The 20,089-nt window shown below is 35.7% G+C and overlaps 1 protein-coding gene across 3 annotated transcripts in view; it reads right to left on the bottom strand.

The window, feature by feature from the left end:
• Positions 1–791: 791 nt before the first annotated feature.
• LOC140137702 (NF-kappa-B inhibitor-interacting Ras-like protein 2) overlaps positions 792–20,089 on the bottom strand; it is a 30,967-nt gene continuing 11,669 nt past the window's right edge. Inside the window, exons 3-9 of one of the 3 annotated variants that reach the window (XM_072159460.1) lie at positions 18,591–18,686; positions 17,777–17,824; positions 16,268–16,372; positions 14,638–14,731; positions 11,269–11,355; positions 6,974–7,086; positions 792–1,597 (exon numbers count right to left, since the gene is read on the bottom strand). In XM_072159460.1, the coding sequence (XP_072015561.1) occupies positions 7,013–7,086; positions 11,269–11,355; positions 14,638–14,731; positions 16,268–16,372; positions 17,777–17,824; positions 18,591–18,686 (504 nt within the window). In that variant the 3' untranslated portion in view covers positions 792–1,597; positions 6,974–7,012. Of the gene's footprint in view, positions 1,598–6,973; positions 7,087–9,738; positions 9,811–11,268; positions 11,356–14,637; positions 14,732–16,267; positions 16,373–17,776; positions 17,825–18,590; positions 18,687–20,089 lie in introns of all 3 variants that reach the window. The other 2 variants (XM_072159458.1, XM_072159459.1) reach the window with 2 other exon arrangements.

The raw sequence follows: 20,089 nt of genomic DNA on the forward strand, positions 1-20,089 counted from the left end.
AAAATATCAATGAAGCTCTATATGAATGAAACTAATTATGTGGAGATGGGGAGTGGATGGGAGGAGTTGAAAATTCATTATGATTCTTGTATATTCTTAAAACACTGTTTTTGTTATAGAGGGAAAGGATTAGTTTTGTAACAAAGCTCGTTTCATTTATAGGGCTTCATTGACATTTTGGATTGTTCCCTTATGGTTACCTGAGATGAATATTTTACATTGTCTTAACTCGTCTACACATCTTCCAACAGATAAATACCAGTGGGCAAGAAATATCCATGAATTTTTTTATGAAGATTCCCTAACAAAGCTTACGGGTGGATTCTACATAACTGTTTATGACCATGGCCCCATTTCACAAAGACTTGTGATCAAACTTACGATTGATGTTAGGGCTTTATGTGTCAACTGCTTTGAGCACAAAATGGATAACTGCTTTTAGCTATATAGTCTATATATCTACCTCATGTCACTGGCACTAGCTTTGATATTCAGCGTGTGCTGCGTTGGCTTAGCATGGTTTCTTGTGTGTACATATGCGGAACGTTGATCGTGTGAGTAAAAGTATGTACACGCACCAAGTAATACTAAGCTAAAATAACACAGAACACACTGAACTTCAAAGCTAGTGCCGGTGACTCGAGGTAGATATATAGACTATAATTAGTCACTGGACTACATTGTAACATACAAAGTCAAGAGCATCAGACATTTCTGAAATGTCACATGTACTAAGATTAGTTATTTCAGCACTACATTTCTAGAATGTTCAATGTTGTTGTCTTTACATGTATATACATACATACATGTATTACATATAGTTCAGTACAATTGACTGATTTGAAAAGGCACTAACCTTCTTGCACTCCAAGTAGTCGATGTGATAAATTAAATGTGCGATAGAACATATGTCTTTGTAAAATGGGCTACTGGAGTAAATTTCACTTGGAATTAGCTAGAGTTAATTATTTTGAAACTCATACTCCTCCTGTATATTGCTTTACCTTAAATATCTTCCACAATGTGGAGTGAGTATATCAAAGCATGCAAATGGAAGTTACCAAATTGACTTTTTAATTTATAACACATACTCCCTCTGTGGAAGACTTTAGCTAAATCTTTGACAGAGGGAGTATGGATTTTAAATGGTATAGCTCATTGAAATAAATCTTCATTCCTACTCCAGGCATGAGAATGATCATCCATGAAAAAACCCTAGAAGTTTGAAAAAACTGAAAAAGCGTGTGATATTAGGCTATATAAAGTCCAAAAACGGGCTGAAATTAACAGAAAGTGCGGAAATTTTGACCCCCAAAAAAGCCTGAATTCATGCTTAAACCTGAAAATTCTCATGCCTGCTACTCTGTTTGTGCATCATCATGTTTATTCATCATCACCATCCTCCTCCTCCTTCTTCTTCTCATCATCAAGATGTGTGCAAGGACTGAATCTTCACTCCTGGTTGTGCTGAAATGGTGATGAGTAGAATCTCAAACAGACTGACGGTGGGTAGATATCTTCTAGTCTTTGTGATCATTGGAAGAACTGCTTTGTTGCTTGACGGATTTAAACTTGCCGAGGGCAAAGGTGGACTTGGCTGAAAATAAAAATTGTAAGTTCAATATTTCATTAGAAACTCTTGAATAGGATATAAAGTGATATAAAAAATAGCTACAAATGTATTGAAATATTCAAGTTTATTACATGTAGATGGTTATATATGCCACAATTTCTTTCCCAACCTATTGCGTATATGCACCATCCTCCCTCCCAAGCACCTCATGGAATTAATGGAATTAATTACCACTTTAAAGCCATAATGTACGATCTTATAATATGAAATTGGTGGTTTTTTTTTTTTCAAACCTGATTTTTTTTTGGCATATTGGTAATGTTTACACATGTCCCAACTTGCACCTAAATGGAATTGGCCAAATTTGCTGTGTTTGTAGGTCAACAGAGCAAAGTTTGACATAAGGTCATAATTCATGATCATGACTTTAATATATCCTCAATAGAACTGCATGTTAAACGTCCAAAATAACCAGTAGGGTTTCTTTCACTTTACCTTGTTATTTCAGCTCAAAATGGATAGAAACCCTTCCCGACAATTATTACTAGTATTATTTCAGCATTTTGAGTATAGAAAAAAATTTACAATGTGACGGAAATAGTATTATTAAGGCTTTAAGGTAAGACATATATAATTCTTATTCAATGGGTGCGTCTTGTAAAGAATTCACATAATTTGATTGGTTTTCAGGTGTATAATATCTCACAATAGTTGATAGTGATATTAGTCAGGGCGCTAGCCGCCACGCAACGGCGTGCACGCTTGTTGCTCCTCAATGATCGCTAGCGATAATGCGTTCAAGCGTAATGCACGTCGCGAGAACTAAGAACGCGATTCGGCGGCTTAGATGTTCGTGATGGTTTCGCTCATTTAAAACAACAGGGATGTCCTTACAAAAGTAACTTTATTTTTTCTGAAAAAGGCAGTTTTTCTCGCAAAAATTACATTAAAACTGAATAAGAATGAGAATAAATGATAGATTTTGTCTTTTGCCTATCAATATCGTGTCATAATGGATGGGCTGGCCAATATTTTTATCGTAGTGGATACGCTGCGCCGGCATCCACTACTCAAAATATTGGCCAGCCCATCCATTATGACACACGATATTGATAGGCAAAAGACAAAATCCTATCATTTATTCTCTAAGTTCCTATATGGTCGGGAATCCTTCAATTAAGTCCAGTTTCATCACAGAATTGATTAAATTGTAGAATTTATTCTCGCCCCCTACACTGCTTAGCACGTGCAGATATAGGTAGTGTATGTGCGATGTCCGTGATTCGGAAATCATGTTAAGCCTGTGTTCAGGAGGATTCATCCCTGTGCATGTTAAAGTGTCAGAGCTATTCGAAAAGAAAAGGGGGACAATCCCCCGGTTCAGATATCTGCACTGAACCCTCTAGGTTCAAGAGGACAAGATGGGCGCGATACAACCCGGGGATACAACGTAAGTTGTCTACCCATAAATCCAGTAGAACTAGAACAACTCTGTATTGCGTCGCCTTTGCACAACTTATCAGGCACGCACATAGCATCAGCAAAGAGGAAATGCAGCAAGACTACATGTGCACACAAAAATATTAAAATTTAACTTTTATTGCCAGTTAGATCTAACTAAAAGATTAGGATTTAGCTATGTTTCATTTTGTAAAACAAGATAACATTTTTTTAATTGAAAAAAATTAGTGCTGTATTTTTTCTGGAATCCGGAGTACAGTTTATAAATTGGTCCTTAATTGAAATATTTATATATTTAAAAATACTCATCAGAGAGCAGTTAAACCCAAGTCTTCATAGTGAATACTGATAAGCCAGGTGCAAGATAAAGTTATTTAAAAACCTAAAAAATAACAGCAACATATATTTCTGTAATATATTTATACCACAAAAATGAAATTATTGTTGCTCTGTGGTGCAAAGCATTATAGGATAACTATGGGACAATTTTGTGCAAGGTGAGGCATTGATATCTCCCTTGAGGTATACCCACCCTAGCTGCTACAGCAGCAGTGGCATAACCCGTGGGAGTGCCCCCCCCCCCCAAAATGTCAGGGACAAAACAGAGACTGCAAATAGCAAAATGTCCTTAAAATGACCAAATACATTGTATGGGACAAGAAATTGGGGACAAAAATCTGGATTTCCCCCCTAAAAGGGGACAAAAATCTAGCCTTGGGGACAACAATTTGGCTTTGCCCCCTCACACCAAAATCCTGGCTATGCCACTGCTGTTCAGGAATAGAAAAGAAATTGTGGCACAAGTTATTAAATGTAATTTTTGCAACATGATTGCTTTGTTACAGCTCATGCAGATGGAATCAACTGAAACTAATTCAATATAATTTGGTTAGCTAAATAACATGTATACTTTTGATAAATGCTTCTAACAGTTACCTGGAATGTAATAAATGTGTTTATTTACAGCATTGGGTTAATATTATGTGCACATGCTAATTATGCTGATGTATCATGCTATATTTACATTTGATGTAAACCTTCTTAGAAGTAATATGTACTGGTCATTCCAATGTACATTCTCATATGTGATACATACAATTTAAATGTTAAAAAATGGGGAAATACTAGAAGTATAATGAACAAAATTAACTGCTGAAATGCAAAACTTGTTAATGGAATGTTGCAAGCAAACTGTGATAATACAACAAACTTCCAGTACAACTTGCTAGACTTGAGTCCAATCCTCGTTTACGGAGTTTAGGGTTAGGGTTGGGGTAGGGCAGTCTTGTAATAAGACTAGTAGAGTTGCACCCTATTCGCAATCGCTCCAAACTTCCTAAGTGTTTTGTTTGTCTAGAAATACATCTAAGAATTACTAAAATATCATCCAACCAGCTTGTGAATGGAAGATATTAAAGAAAGGTTATCAATCAAACAAAATAAATAACTAATTACTATGTAACAGATTGGTTAATGAACCAACCTGGAAACTGACTAACTACATGTAACTAATGACTAACTCATAGCTAATAACTAACTAGCAAGCTAACTAAACTATAGCGTGTCTCGTCTCAAGTTGAGAGTAACACTATGTTGAATTTTGCAGTGGCAGATTCAAATCAATGCGTTTACATGGTTGCATTCCCACTGTACAGACAAGTCAACTTTCTATTCTATGTATATGATAATAAGTTAGTGTGCATGATTAGAATCTGCCACTGCAAAATCCAACATGGCATTATTCTCAACTTGAGATAAGGCACATAAGCAACTAACTAGCTAACTAAACTACATAGCTAACTGGCAGATTAAACTTTTAAGTTAATTAGCTAACTACGTTTTAGTAACTTAATAACTAGCTAACTAAACTAAGTAACTAAATAAGTAACTATAAAACTGAACTAAGCAACTAACTAAATAACTAAGTAACTAACTATTAAACTAACAAATCCACTATCAATTGACTAATTACTTAACTAGACAATTCCTTATAAACAAATCAATCAACATATCAGTTTTATATTAATGGATATTGATAATGTATTATTAATTTTCATTAACCCTAAGCCCTATAGTTGCTTGCTTTTTGGCAAGGGGAAGGAAAGAAGGAAGGAACTTAAGGAAGAGAAAGAAGAAGAAAAAAAAAATTTCTTGGGTGCGCTTTTGAACCACAGACCCCTAGGGTGCCAGAGACGTGCACAGGCCTACCTTGCCAGAAGGGTGTAGCTTGGCCGGCCAAGCTTTCCTTCACCATATGTGATGCGATCAAGCAAAATGAGTTAGATGTCGGGACTATTAATTTTGAGATAATCAATTATAATAGTGTCCAACTTCCTTTGTATTTTATTGTTTTGGGCAATACTGAAATGACCATATCTTTGGAACCATAAGTCTAATTATGATGGGGTTTTCAGCCAAAAAAGCTCCAAGAATGGCTCATATAATGAGATTGAAAACTGAATTTTGATTTGATGTTGATCGACATCAGACTCATTTTGCTTGATTGCATCACATATTCTGTGTTTCTCTACCGGATATTGATTTGTACCAACATTCCTTCCCACAATTCCCTTCACATATGACTGTTCGCATGATGATGCAATCACATCATGTGGGATACCTGCCCAAGCATATGCTTTTGGAATTGTGTTTTTTTTAATGTTTGGTACACTTTAGGGTTAATAAATCTATATCTGCAACTAAATACAAGGACAAAAAATGTATCATTTATTGGACAAAGTTTGGGTAACCTGGCCTTGGCTATTACATATAAATCAGCTGAAACAATGATTTTAAAATAAACAAACTTATTTTTACAATTTATAATAGAACTTGCATCTGGACAAACCTCAGATCACGGTATCATTCAAATGTCTGAAAATGAGGTATCTCATAAAACACAATATACCAACTAAGCAAGTAGAGTGACATTCTAAATGCCCTGAAAATATAGATATATCATCAAGCAACGACAGAAACACCAAAGATGCATGAATGACATACACATTCATGCATATGTATAATATGTTTATTAATGTATATGAATTAAGCAACATATAATGGCATTGTATATAACAAGGTTAGTACAAGCAACATGAAAAGCAAACATTAAAATATAAACACAAGGTTTTAGCCCACTGAGTAAAACCATTTCATTTCATTTCAGTTTTTCCTTATTATGCAATACTTTCAGGCTCTGTCCAGTGTCTGCACCAGAAATTTTCCTCTGGGGGAGGGGGTGTCTGAAAATTTGTCTGGTAATTGGCCAAAATAGTGAGGTGTTTATTTTTTACTGGGGAAGGGGTAAAGTTTTGCTTGCAATAGCTAGGCCTGTAGCCAGGATTTTGGGGGTGAAACAGGCTCAAAAGTGGACCTTTAGTGAATTTTTCCTTCAAAGAAGGGCTGATTTCTATGTTTTTGCCGAAAAAAGTAGACCTTTTGTTGCGAGGTTTTCCTTCAAAAAAGGGCTAATTTTCAATGTTTTTACAGAAAAATTGGACTTCTTTTTTATTCAGATTGGCATTTTTAAGGGGTGCATCGCACATCCCTGGCTTTGGGAATGCCAGGAAGTCTTATGGCCACAGCCTGAAGCTACAGGATGGTAGCTGTATTTGTGAAAGCTTTGTTGCAAAACCCTTTACATCCACTTGAGCAATTTTGAGAACACATCAAAATCGCTGATATAAGGGGGGTTTTCAACAAAAGCAGTTTTTGGCTTTTGTTGCAAACCCCCATATATCAGTACTTTTTTGATGATTTGTTGATGTTTTCTCAAAATTGCTCAAGTGGATGTAAGGGGTTTGCAACAAAGCTCTTCATTTATGGATATATCAAGGTCAAAATGAGATCTTACTCAATGGACTACTATATGAATGTTAATACAAATAGATACTGAAACAACAAACAATGGACAAAAGTTTCAAAGATGACGTACACTACCTGCTATACGATAATGTGGGCATTTGAGAGCTAGTTAATTTAGGTGGAGTCCCTCGTGAAGATACGGGACACGATGGGCTCCATCCAGCCGTTACGATGACTAGGTTTAGCCACTGTGGTGCGTTGATACAAGTGAATGATTGAGGAAGTGCCAATTAAGAAGGTAAACAAGTAAGCAAGAGAGTGAGAGAACGGTACAAACAGACAGACAGTTACGGGTTCTACAAAAACCAAGTTGTGATATAGTTACGTAAAGTTCATCCATATGGTATGACTGTACACTTATGGTGACTTCATGATAAGCAAGTTGAGATTTTTATACCATCATACACACATGTAGGACTACATAATGTTTGTGCCCATTATAAACTTTCTTGCACAATTATTGGTCATATTACTGTCGACAGATGGAAATTACAAAACAGTGCCCTATGGGGTACTGTAATAGCACATGCAATTATTCAATGTTCGAATCAAATGAAATTTTGGAAATAAGATTTTTTGTGGATATCTATTGAACAATACCTTAACAAGAGGATGCTAAAGTCACAAAATACCCAACTGATAAACAAACATGCTCTCTTTCTGTAGCCCTGAAGCCAACAATGTACGTCTTTCCTGTTGGGCTTATAATGGCAGCCAGAATCAAAATTGCTGGGACTTCTAGTACCAAGTTGATATGGATGAACTTTACTTACATAGCAATGCTAGAGAACATTGAGCAGCAAAGGTAGAACACATGTATAATTATATACTGTACATGTAGGTGTAGTTGATAGTAATTAGAGACTGGTAAGTACAAGCTACAGTAATTTCAGATATTACATAAACCTAGATCAAAATAAATTTTGTTATGTTATTATTGCAATATAACAACCCCACGTGAAATCATGTAACTGAGGATGTCCCCGGTTGTTCTTATGTCTCATCTTGATGGGGAAAAGACACAAAGAAGGCCCCAATCACCAGTGATCACAAACACACGCACCCCTACTCGCAAGCTCAAACAAAGTGAGGGTGCCCACACTTTGTGTGTCAAGTCTGTGCATTCACACCGAGACATTCACACTACCCCCATTAAAAGTGAGAAAAGCTTTTAAGAGTGTTTTTTATACACTCCATACAGAATGAGGTATGCCTATGTAAAAGATTCTCTCTCTTCGTATACGCTATCCTTGCTTTGACCTCGCTTTTACGGCGAACCTCAGTGTGTATAAAAGTTAAGCCCCTCGGTTTGACGGAGTTTCAAACGCAGCCCTGCACACATCAAAAACTTGTGCACACACACACCCCACCCCTCATACACATACATTTCAAGCTTTGGTACCAATAACAGATGAAAAATATGATAAAATCGTCTCTATTTATTCTGGCCATGGTTAGTGCTAGTATAGTATATATGGGGAAACGTGTGTATTAAAAATAAGTACATGTAAGTTAACTTGACTGATCTAACATGAGTTAGGAGAGTATATAATCAGCACAATTTTGTTATTGATAAATTTATCAGATGTGTGCAATCAATATAATTAATAGTATGACTTATCAATTTTCCCTGGAGTTTGCAAAGGTATTTTGAATCACCCTGTAAATGTTCACCAAATTTTGCATCTCACAAGTTATGCTACAATTTTGATGTTCCACTCGTGATTTTCAGCTTTGCCCACTTTCATAATTTGTATAAAATTGAGACTGTTCTGGTTACAACTGATTTTATATACGGGTGCGACGTCGGATATCAAATTACACGGTGCAGCCGGTCAATGTGTGAAAACTACAGTACTGGTGCAGCCAGTCTTTGTGTGAAAGTGGTCAAGCTTTCGTCAGATGTGGCTCTGACTTCATCAGTAGCTTTCGTCAGATGTGGCTCTGACTTCATCAGTCCTGATGAAGTCAGAGCCACATCTGAAGAAACCATGACCACTTTCACACAGTGACTGGCTGCACCAGTAGTTTTCACACATTGACCGGCTGCACCTGTAATGTGATATCCGACGGCGCACCCGTATATAAAATCAGATGTTATGGAATCCTGTTGTGAAAGCCTATCTACTTACTCTTCTGGTTACTCCAGGGAAACTTGATTACAATGTTGTTATAGAAATGACTATAATCCGTGTGATTTCATTTCTACATCATGCTGAATAGCAGATATACTATAAAGTATAAACTGTTCCTATAAAGTTTTTTTTTTTTGTGATTCATTTGCGCAAGTAGCAACATACCAAAAAACTACTTTGCACTGTAAACAAAATCGGTAACATCGCCCTCTGGAGTTGAAATACTACAAAGTGGTACGTATGGTTTATAGTTGACTGCTATTCATCAGTATGTGGTTATCACAATGGTATATTGTATTGATGAATGCATAGCTCATAGAAATAGAACAGAGAAATTCAAAGTATAAATGCTTTGGGGACTTTACCATATTGGATTGTCACTCTTGGGAAGGGCCCAAAATAGTGTACCAGATTTTTGGCAAAATCAAACAATGAATAATATCTTAGAAATCATGAGTGCAAACTGTCCACGTAGCATTTTCAGCAGTCTTAATCCATACAAACAAGCACATACTTTAATACAGTTAAAGTATGGTATACCAGGTGCATGTGGAAACAACCTGGAGGTACACTATTCAGTGACAGACAAATATAGCAGAATCAAACTTCTCTTGTCTGTTTCTATGACTAATTAGCTACAGGTGCCTATTCCAACAAGGTGTTTTAATGTGAAAAATTAAAAACAAATTGCTCCATTTAACTCACTTTTGAGATTAACTTTGTGAAGGGCTTTGTGGGTGGGCCCTTTGTGGGAGGACACTTTGTGGGAGGACACCTCTGAGAGAGGAAAAAGTACATTAACATGTATATCATGAATGTGTTGGAAATATTTGTTATGATCACAATGGCATGCCATAATATGAGATCATTAATGACTTGCACATTGTTGACTGAACAGCAATTTACGACAACACAGCTGAAAGAGGAATGTACATTATGTATAAGTCATAGAAAAATAATGTGACCACAATGAAAAGCTATCATATACTATACAATCATCATGACCTGAACATTGTTACATGTATAGTATAAAAAATTTGGCCTCATTGGGTTATTCCATTAGAAATCTATACACCCCCAAGACAAGACCTTAATCGCCCACACAGGGAGTGTAGATTTTCAAATAGAGTTGCCCATTTGAAATTCACATTCCCTGTGTGAAAGATCATGTCTTCCATACGATGTATGGATTTCAACTGAAATAGCCCAATTCGATATGATCATATCATGATATCTGAGCCTAAGCTTTACAATTTTACATACTATAAGGTGGGTGCTCCAATTTGATTACATACTTTATACATTCAATTTGAAAATATTTGGTACTCTAGGTTGGTAAACATGAGTAAGGTTTAATCTTTCCCTGGAGAAGACCTTTCCAGGGGGCTGAGCTTTCAGAACTCTATCAAGTGCCATCTTAAGAGCAACTAAACTACTTTACATGTACATAAAATCCAATCACTTAAACAGTATGATTCCAAGTTTTGAGTTTAAATTCAAGAATTAGAAGGTGTACTGCAGTGGTCTATAGAATAGTACATCAGGTCACCCACCTTTTAAGCTTATCAATCAATCATTCATTCAATCAATCATTCATTCATTCATTCATTCATTCATTCATTCATTCATTCATTCATTCAATCAATCAATCAATCGATCAATCAATTAATGTTTAAGCTTTAACCTGTAAATTTGAAATTACTGTAAAAGTGGTAATTGTTGCCAATTTTGAACTACTTTGTTGGTTTTTTAATAATTTCATATTTTTGGGTTCTCTTACTTTTCTTGTGTGTTTTAACTTTAATGACAGCTGTGTTGAGCATGAAAAGCATGAGCATTAATGCTCTGAGAAAATGTCAACTTTTACACTACTAACTAACTTCCAAAATGTAATGTAGTTTAAAGAGAAATCTTTAGGGTAAACATTCAACTTGTAAACAATTTACATCTATTTTTAACTGACACATTGCATAGGTCATTTCAAAATCATGTTAAAAAATCACCACCACTTCATTTCTTTCTGCTTTTTTAAAGGTAATTCATCAACACACTGGACATGATATTCATTAATTGGCTATAATCTTTTTCATTCTCCACCTTGGGTGAATGTAAAGCTGAATTTGAAGTGGATTTTAGCTTCTATACCAACTTCCCTGTTAATACGGTCTTAAGCTTGTAAGCAACAAACAAACAAATAGACAAAACAGCGGGAAACCCCTGTTGTGTAATACCCACCTGTGGGTTGTGTTAACTTGGAAGTCAATGAGACGATTGGTTCCATCAGTCCCTTCCTGTTAGCTACTGTCACTTCATATAATAAAACTACAATGGAAGTAAAACAATAACAGAAGTTAGAGTGGATGTCAGAATTCTTCAGCAATTTTATGACTTTCATCATTGTAGTATGTGTGTGTATGGTATTTTGTATGGAATAAAACAGAAATTTCTTGTATTACTGCCATTATTTGAAGTACGGTACTAAATGTAAGCTTTGTTTATTTCCAGCTGGTAAGACATTAGACCAACTGCTTCCATCCCCAAGAGATTAGTATTAGCCCTAGGGTATTATGTTTAAGGGTTAAGGTTAGGATTAGACTACTGCCCTCATTCATCTACTTGTCAGACTTTGCACCCAGTCTGGTTGCATTAAGACTGCGCAGTTGTGTCCAAATGGACCTTTTGACCGTGTTTGCTACACTGAACACATATTTTTAGAACTTTAGATCTTGTTACAACAGCGTGGTGGATGGGTGCCGCTATACTAAAATGCAGAAAACCTTAGACGAGCGCGTATTGTAAGGATACATCGCGTATATACTGCGTTGAACGCACTTGTCTCTGATTGGCTGCTAAGGCGATATATTGTTGCTGAGTGGAAATTTATGAATGAACTGTGCTAATGCCCGTCTGCGTTGTTAGCGCCAATTTGCAACATCACGGTAGTCGCGCTCGTAAAAGGTTTGCTGCATTTTAGTATAGTCACTTGCGCTATGGTGCAAAGTCACACAAGAATATTTTCATGAGTCCGCTGACAAAATACAAGCTGTAAGTTTTTCAGTTGTCACACAAGCATAACACAAATTATACATGTGCTGTGTAGACAACTGAAGGATTTAGTCTTTATACAATACTGCCATAAATGTTGGGACGGTTTTGATAGGGTAATGTAAATAAGCCCCCCACTCCCCCCAATCAATGTTGAATCCTACCTTTTTGGTCACACGCGCCTAGTGGCATAGATTGGTGGGGAAAAGGGAGGGTTGGGGTGTCATTTTCACGGTAAAGGGTGTAACTTTTGATTTTTAGGGTCAAAATTTCAAACCACTTAAATATGTTTCTGTTTACTGAAATCATGCATAGAAGCAACTTAATTTCAAGTAAAATAATGTTTCAAGGCTTAAACCTTTTGATTTCTAATAAAAAATTTGACATTTGCATAACATTTTGGTTAAAATCTAAGAAAAAATGTATTTTACATAACCTCAGAAAATTTTGACATGAAAGCTGGAATACATGTGAAATTCCATTCCAAAGTAAGTCAACAGATATAAGTTAAATTTTATACCATGTTTTGCTATGTTTGTAATTGCAGTTTTGAAAATTTTTAACATCAAGTGTCATTTACAATGGAAATTTCCAAACCTTAAACATATTTTTTTAAGTTTTAATTGGGTTCCTAAAATAATTTGAATGTCTAACTTCATGTACAAATACTACTTGATGAAAGGAACCTCCCAGCCAAGTTTCACAGAAATTGGAGTTATTTTTTAGAATTGGCAATTCAAGCGATTTGTGTTTCGGAGGCTTCAGTTAACAACACAGGTGATCATAAAAGTAAAATATTTAGCTAACTACTACAAGTTGACATAAAAAAAATAGGTAAAAAATATCACAATTACCAATTTTCATGCTTTGCTTCTAAGTATTGAATTTCAGTTGTGACAAAAATTAAATTATCACAGCAAGTCATTTTTTTGTTTCGGAGGCTTCATGTTAACAATTGTTAAACATTGCAGAAGTAGTTTTTTTGAAAACAACAGTGTTGGGATCATCTAAGCTGTTATTTTCTTGTGTGTATTGAATCAATGATTCTATGCGGCAGATATTGTAGATTTATCACACATTAATTTTTTCACCCATTTGTTAAGTATGGTGTTTTTTGCATGTGAAGCCTCCGAAACAGGCTTTTTAAGGTATCAGTATATTTTTCAAACATTAACCATAATGTCAATTTTTTTTTAAATTTATGTCATTCTGCACATATCAAGTAATAATTACAATGCAGATATCAGTATGAAACACACCAATTTAGATATGCATAGATGATAATTAAGTTTACTGTTGTTTCGGAGGCTTCATTTGTTTCGGAGGCTTCAATTGTTAACGGAAAGTTTGTATTGGGTCCCATTTTCAAACGGTGATATATATCTCCACGATTTAAAAACATGTGACTTGAGGATCTAGTTTGCTACATTTTGATAAATAGATTGGATGAGCTCTTTTATTTATATTTGCACAAGCTTGCTGAACAGTTTGTTTCGGAGGCTTCAAAAAGTTAACGGAAAAACGGCTATTTGAAGTCAAGATCATATAAAAATTTTAAAAGCTTGCAAATCGGCTAATTTTTGTTACCCATTTCAAGTTAAGATAACAACTGTTATGAATCAAGAAGAAGTGAAGAAATAACCAAGAATTATGAACCAAAGCTACACCCACAAAGTTTGTTAACAATTGTTAACGGAAAATGAAGCCTCCGAAACGATAAATATCGAAGTCCGGTTCTCAAAAATACAGGGCCGTTCACAATTAAATCTAATGTGGCAGTGTTTACTGAACATATGACTGTACTTTCAGGATAAGAAAAATTATCCATGAACTAACTGAAGAAAACACAGGGTTTTACAAAAATGTTACTGTTTTTATAGTTTTTCAAAATGGCAATATTAAGTACATTTAAGCCTGCTAAAACTGAATGCAGTAACTCCCAAAGCTGATTATGCTACCCAAGGTAGCTGCTAACTAGATGACTTATGTGGCCAAAAATTATGGAATTCTGTGGCTTTATTAGAACACTACGGATTAAAATGTTAAAAATCCAAAGTTACACCCTTTACCGTGAAAATGACCATAGGGTAATGTAAATAAGCCCCCCACTCCCCCCAATCAATGTTGAATCCTACCTTTTTGGTCACACGCGCCTAGTGGCATAGATTGGTGGGGAAAAGGGAGGGTTGGGGTGTTACGAAAGGGTTTAGGCTTGTCACCAAAGAAACCTCCACTTTATCATGTTAACAATAACGGAAATAAGGCCATAATATAGTGGAAGTTTTCCATAAGTGTCCCAACACATTTTGGCCATGGTTGAAGGTTAGGATCAAGAGATAAATTATGATTGGTGGAGGCAACCACTATTCTTAAGTTGCTTCAGCAACTATTGGGTTGAAACAAATTTGATTACCAAAAGAGAATTAAATAATACTTAATCAACAAGGCACGTGTCTCAAGACTTTATCGCACAGATTTAAGTAACATCTGACATGCAAGTCTAAAATATATGAATGTGTTTTGCGGACTACATACAGACAGGTGGACATGAACACTTACTTTTTTCTTTATGAGCCCATGAGCTGACCACATCAAACTCTACCTCCCTCTCTCTGTAGAGATCTGCCTTGTTGCCAATGATGACTGTACATACCTACATGAAGTGAAAATTGTGCATCATAAGAGTTTGTCTTAAAAAAGAAACAATAATGCTACTACATTCAAACAACTGTCAATATCATCATCGATGAACAAGTATATATTTCTATTTAAGTGCAAAGTAGTAAGCTCACATTTCACTTGATTACAAATATTTCAGCTACTTGTATACTTTTCCTAATTTCCCTAACTTGGAATAGCACTGTTAAAATTGACATTTTGGGTTAAAATTATGACATGATCTGATCCACTGAAAATTGATTTATTGACATCACTAACTTGCTCAATACCTGAACTTATTGATGCACAGTGTCAACACCCTGTATTATAAATATTTTTTCCATACAGCTCAATACTCTGTTGAAATCAATATTCTATTATTGACACAGATAAAGAAAGTTTACATATGCATTGTGTTATAGGACGTGCACCTGGAACTTAACTAAATGGGCTAAACGCTTCCTTTATACCTATAAAGTATAATTGTCATTCTCAAAATTAAATATATCTCAATTTTTACGTTGGATTTCAAATTTTTACATTAAAAATGCAGTAAAAGATATCCACAGCAAGCTGCAAGGCCCGCTAATTAGTGTACTGCTTTTCGAGTGAGTGTACTGGAAACAAAACCCTGGTTTTACCTGAAAACAAATTTTTTTTTTGTAATAGAAACATCATATGGGGTACTAGAGCATGCACAAATCGTAATAATGTGTAGAATATAGAAACGCTGTGGTATCTCATATGATAGTCATGGTATGCTTAGCCTGAGTCGCTCGGCCTATCTCGAACAAAATCGCGATGCTTAGCTGATAAAAAACAAGAGGATTCGCTGTACTATCACGGCAATTTTTAACACGAAGATATAGGGATGATGACGATGTGTGATGCTCAAACCACTAAGTCCCTGGCATACTTGGTTGCAAAGGTTTGAACTTTTATATGCAAATTTTCCTATGTTTTTTATTGTTCTTAGCTCCTTAGTTTTTGCCTATATCTCAATTTCATTACTGCCAACTTTGGTCTGAGTGGATTCAATGTAATCTTTGTAATCAATGTAATTAATAACAAAACAACCAATTTATTGTTGGTAATATCTACGTTTGGACATTGCCAATATGTCATAAACCATTTTGAGAATGCTCATCTTTCTTGAACACATGGTCCCATCAAGATTCAAGCATATTATAACACCGTGCAACCATTTCAATCAGAGTTAAATGCAAGAAGGTTATAACTGTTTTATTATTATCATACACTTAATGTCTTCTTGTATTCATGTAAGGTATTATGCCCATTTAGGACTAAATCTCAATTCTAAAGCATTTTCCACCTGATGTGGCAGTGACATCGGTGCGCATTTCATTGGCTGTAACTACAAATCGCTAGTGTTCGCTCAAAGCGCTGGCGTACACATGCACCCACTTAAAGATGGCGCATAGATGCACGTGCAAAACAGCTGCCTTAACGTTTTGACGTCACTAGCTGCCACATCAGGGTGGAAAATGCTTTAGTCATAGGTTTGACTCACCTCTTTCTTGTCCTTTTCCTTTGACAATTTGTCGATTTCTTTTTTGATTGCCTCGCAATGACGGAAAGACTCTTGGCTTGTAATACTGTATACTAAAATAAAACCCTGCAAGAGAAAATAATCAGATTGATAATCGAGGTATATGTAAGATAATCATATCTGTAGAGTTCGGGGGTTTGCAATATGATGCGCCACCAGTAGTTGCTTTTGTCAGTCCATATATGACCTCCAGGGTCCATACTGATATATTAAAATCAACTCAACAAAGGATTCTGTATGATCGATAGAGACACAAAAAAAGTTTTAGCATAATTATTGTAAATCCCTGTTTGAGTGTGCATTCATGTGTAACACTCTTATATTGACAAACTGAACAAGCAGTGTCATGTGTAATATTAGTGTTACACAGGCTTTTTGACTTTTTCCCATAATATGCACTGCACATTTTGGACTCACCTGAGCAGCCACTGGTCATGCTGGTGGTGCCTTGTAACTGTGAATTGACCAAATTGGGCCTGAGAGGGTCAGGTAAAAAATAACCAGGGGCATTATGAAGGCAATTTCCTTCTTCAGCATTTAATTGCCAATTTTCCTGGCTGCCTCGAAAAAGCCAAAATGGAACATTTTTCCCTGGAGAGAGGACATAGAGTACATAGAGAGTGACCTTCACTAAGAATGATTGACAATTAAGATGAGCATTGCAGATTAATCAAAAATTTCACATGCAGATCTGAAAGCCTACATGTACACGGATGACTGGAAATAGCAACACTGCAGCTGGAGAAATGCAAATTAGAATCCTGTATATTTATTAGCAACTTGAAATGGTGCAATTGCCCTGGGAAGGGTGAATTGACCAATTCAGCATCGATTCTGCACCCCTCCTAGCGATGAAAGTCAAGATTTTCACGCGCTCTGCACGCATTTCAACACAATGCCATTTAAAAGATCAATTGAAGACCAATATGCAACTTCATTATAGCCAAAATTATTGAGTGATAGGCACTATTTGTTTCAGGAATTGGAGAGGGTCGCCATTATGTATCCTTTAGCCCTGGGCGCCAATATAACATCATATAACACCTGTTCCTCTGCATTGCACACATACACATGTGAATCACACACCAGGAATTTGAATGATAACAATTTACGCTGTAAATGGACATACTCTGTGTACACACCTGTGGTACGTACTGGTGATCAAGACAGCATGCTTCTAGCTTTGGGCAGGGAATTCAAACATCACAAGCCACAAAGTTCATGTAAACATATTGCTATGGTAATTTATGTTCTACGGAGAATTGAGTAGTAATCGTTTTAAAACTATTCACGTTGATAAGGGTTAACAGAAGCTCACCACCTTTTTCAAAAGATTGATCAATTTTCTAAAACATTATAAACAAAATGAATAAAATGAAAGATGTACAAAAATAATTATCTAGTTTTGGGAAATCCTTTCCCTCTTCTCAGCTATCAAAGATACCATACTTAAATTTACATTGTACTTACATCAGCTAAACTGTAGTAGTGTTTGGCTAACTCTATTGTTGTGGCATCCTAAAAGAACAAAAAATATAAATTGAAACATTTACTAGAACTAGGACTGTCACATTTAAACATGCACATGTGTAAACAGACAAGAGGCTGTTTAACCATTTAGAAAATCGCTACAGTTATAGTTTATGTCATTGGCCCTGTGTAGTGTGCATAGCAAGTAATACCTGTGCATCTGCAATGTATATTAAAGTCCGTTTTGAAAAGAGTGGGGTGTCTGCCCCAACCCATCCCAGATGTGTGTTCCTGAAAATATATCTAGCGTGAAAATTTCCACTTTATGGTATAATATAGTTGACATGGTTTTTTTACAATTCCAAGAAAAATGAAGATGTTAGACTCACATTTTTAGTGACACTTATCTAGTGGTTTCAAGAGGCAAGACGATGCACTCAATAATATCATTACGCCCTCTATGGGAAACCACTATAGTTTTCAGCAGAGAACTTCAGCGGTTTGTAAATTTGGCGCAGTTTATGGCATACAGAAGTGGGATTCTGATTGGCTATTTGAATCACGTCATTATCACATTGGCACCTCGTTCGCTGGTCAAGCTGCGTAGCAATGTGTAACCTTGCTTTTTTTTACACGATTATCAGACAGGGCAGACGGACACTGCTGATGGAATTTGCTGAATGGTATAGTGTACATGTAGTGGTGAAATGTCACTAAAATGTCATCAGTTGAAACTAACATTCCAAATGAACTTGTTCAAAGAATATATATGTCCAGGATTGAAGCAAATAGATATGTATGAAGAAAAACTCACCAATCCTTTTGTATCATAAAATCTGACTTGTTCTTTGACACCTCTGTTTGTCTCTACATGAGCTACATAGATATCTTCTATTGTCGGCACCATAGGCTGAAACAGAATCAACAAAAAGAAATGGGATAATTATATTATAATACTGAGACAAAATATCTTTGTAATAGTCTACTTTTGTTTAAGGCTGGGATTTTTGGGTAGTTTTGTGCTTGTCTAAAGGCTGGTACCCGGGTATAATAAGTATCCCCAAGCATCACGTCAAAGTGGAGTGCAAAATTTGCATTTTTAAATGGTTTCCAAACAGTTGTGTGTATGTAGTAATAATGTTTATTGAAAATATATAATGTACACAACTAAACAACAGCTTTGTTTGACATTGAACTCTGACCTCTTGTAATTGGATTTTGTGGCTAGTGATGAAGTTTATCAACTCATTTGTGCAACTATCGCCGATATAGTGCTTGGCATGTGAGGGGTCTCGGGTTCGAATCCTGACAGAAACAAACAACTGCTGTGTTCATCTTCTCTTTGTTCCAAAAAGCCTGTCGGACATTAGGGTTAATCCATTTTGTCCATTATTCGCCTATGAAACACTCAAAATTGCTAAATTTTCCGCTTTTTTTTTCAAGCAACTAAATTAGAAAATTAACTGGGTGCTTGTCAAACTTGATTTTGTTGTTGTTGATGAAAAGAGGGCAAAGAATCCTAAAAGATCCTATTGTCAACTCCTATATCATAGCAGCCAATCAGAAAAGCAATTAGAAAAAATATGTGGAGGCCATTGACAGATATAGTGCATAATCCACTACAGTACATATATTCGCATACTATCCACAGTGTTTCGAATTACATTTCGAATTTAATTAATTTTCTTGCAGGTTGATGCATTTTATATATGTATTTGTCTTCATATTTAAAGGAAGTGTCTGGCAATCACAACATTATGTCTTATATGTTGGAAAAATTATTATCAAGCATGAATCACATGGTTTTATTTAAAACAAACTCATATTAACCATAAAAACGAATAAAAACAGCAATCTCTCAACACGCAATATTCAAAATTCCCACACAGAATTTTTCTGGAGCAATGAACGTCATGTTTGTTTGTGCTCATTTGTCGTCAGGCTTCACTGAATTATAAGGACGTCATTGCTCTAGACAAATTTTGGCACAGGAATTTTGAATATCGCGTGTTAAGAGTTGGCTGGTTTTTTTTTCGTCTTTATGGTTATGACTTTGTTTTAAATAAAACCATGTGATTCGTGCTTGATAATTATTTTTCTGACATAATGTTGTGATTGCCGGACACTTCCTTTAATGATATTGCAAAAATCACAGGATTTTTTCTAGTGAATGAAATAGGATAATATACTGCATATTACTTTATTGCTCAAAAAAAATGAAAATACCAAAAATGCACTTTATTATGCACAAGCACCACAGGGGGAGTGCATTAGATGCATCAATATCAACATCTTAGTACATGTGCATTAGGC

Source organism: Amphiura filiformis, chromosome 17, assembly GCF_039555335.1.
Source record: "Amphiura filiformis chromosome 17, Afil_fr2py, whole genome shotgun sequence".
NCBI lineage: Eukaryota > Metazoa > Echinodermata > Ophiuroidea > Amphilepidida > Amphiuridae > Amphiura > Amphiura filiformis.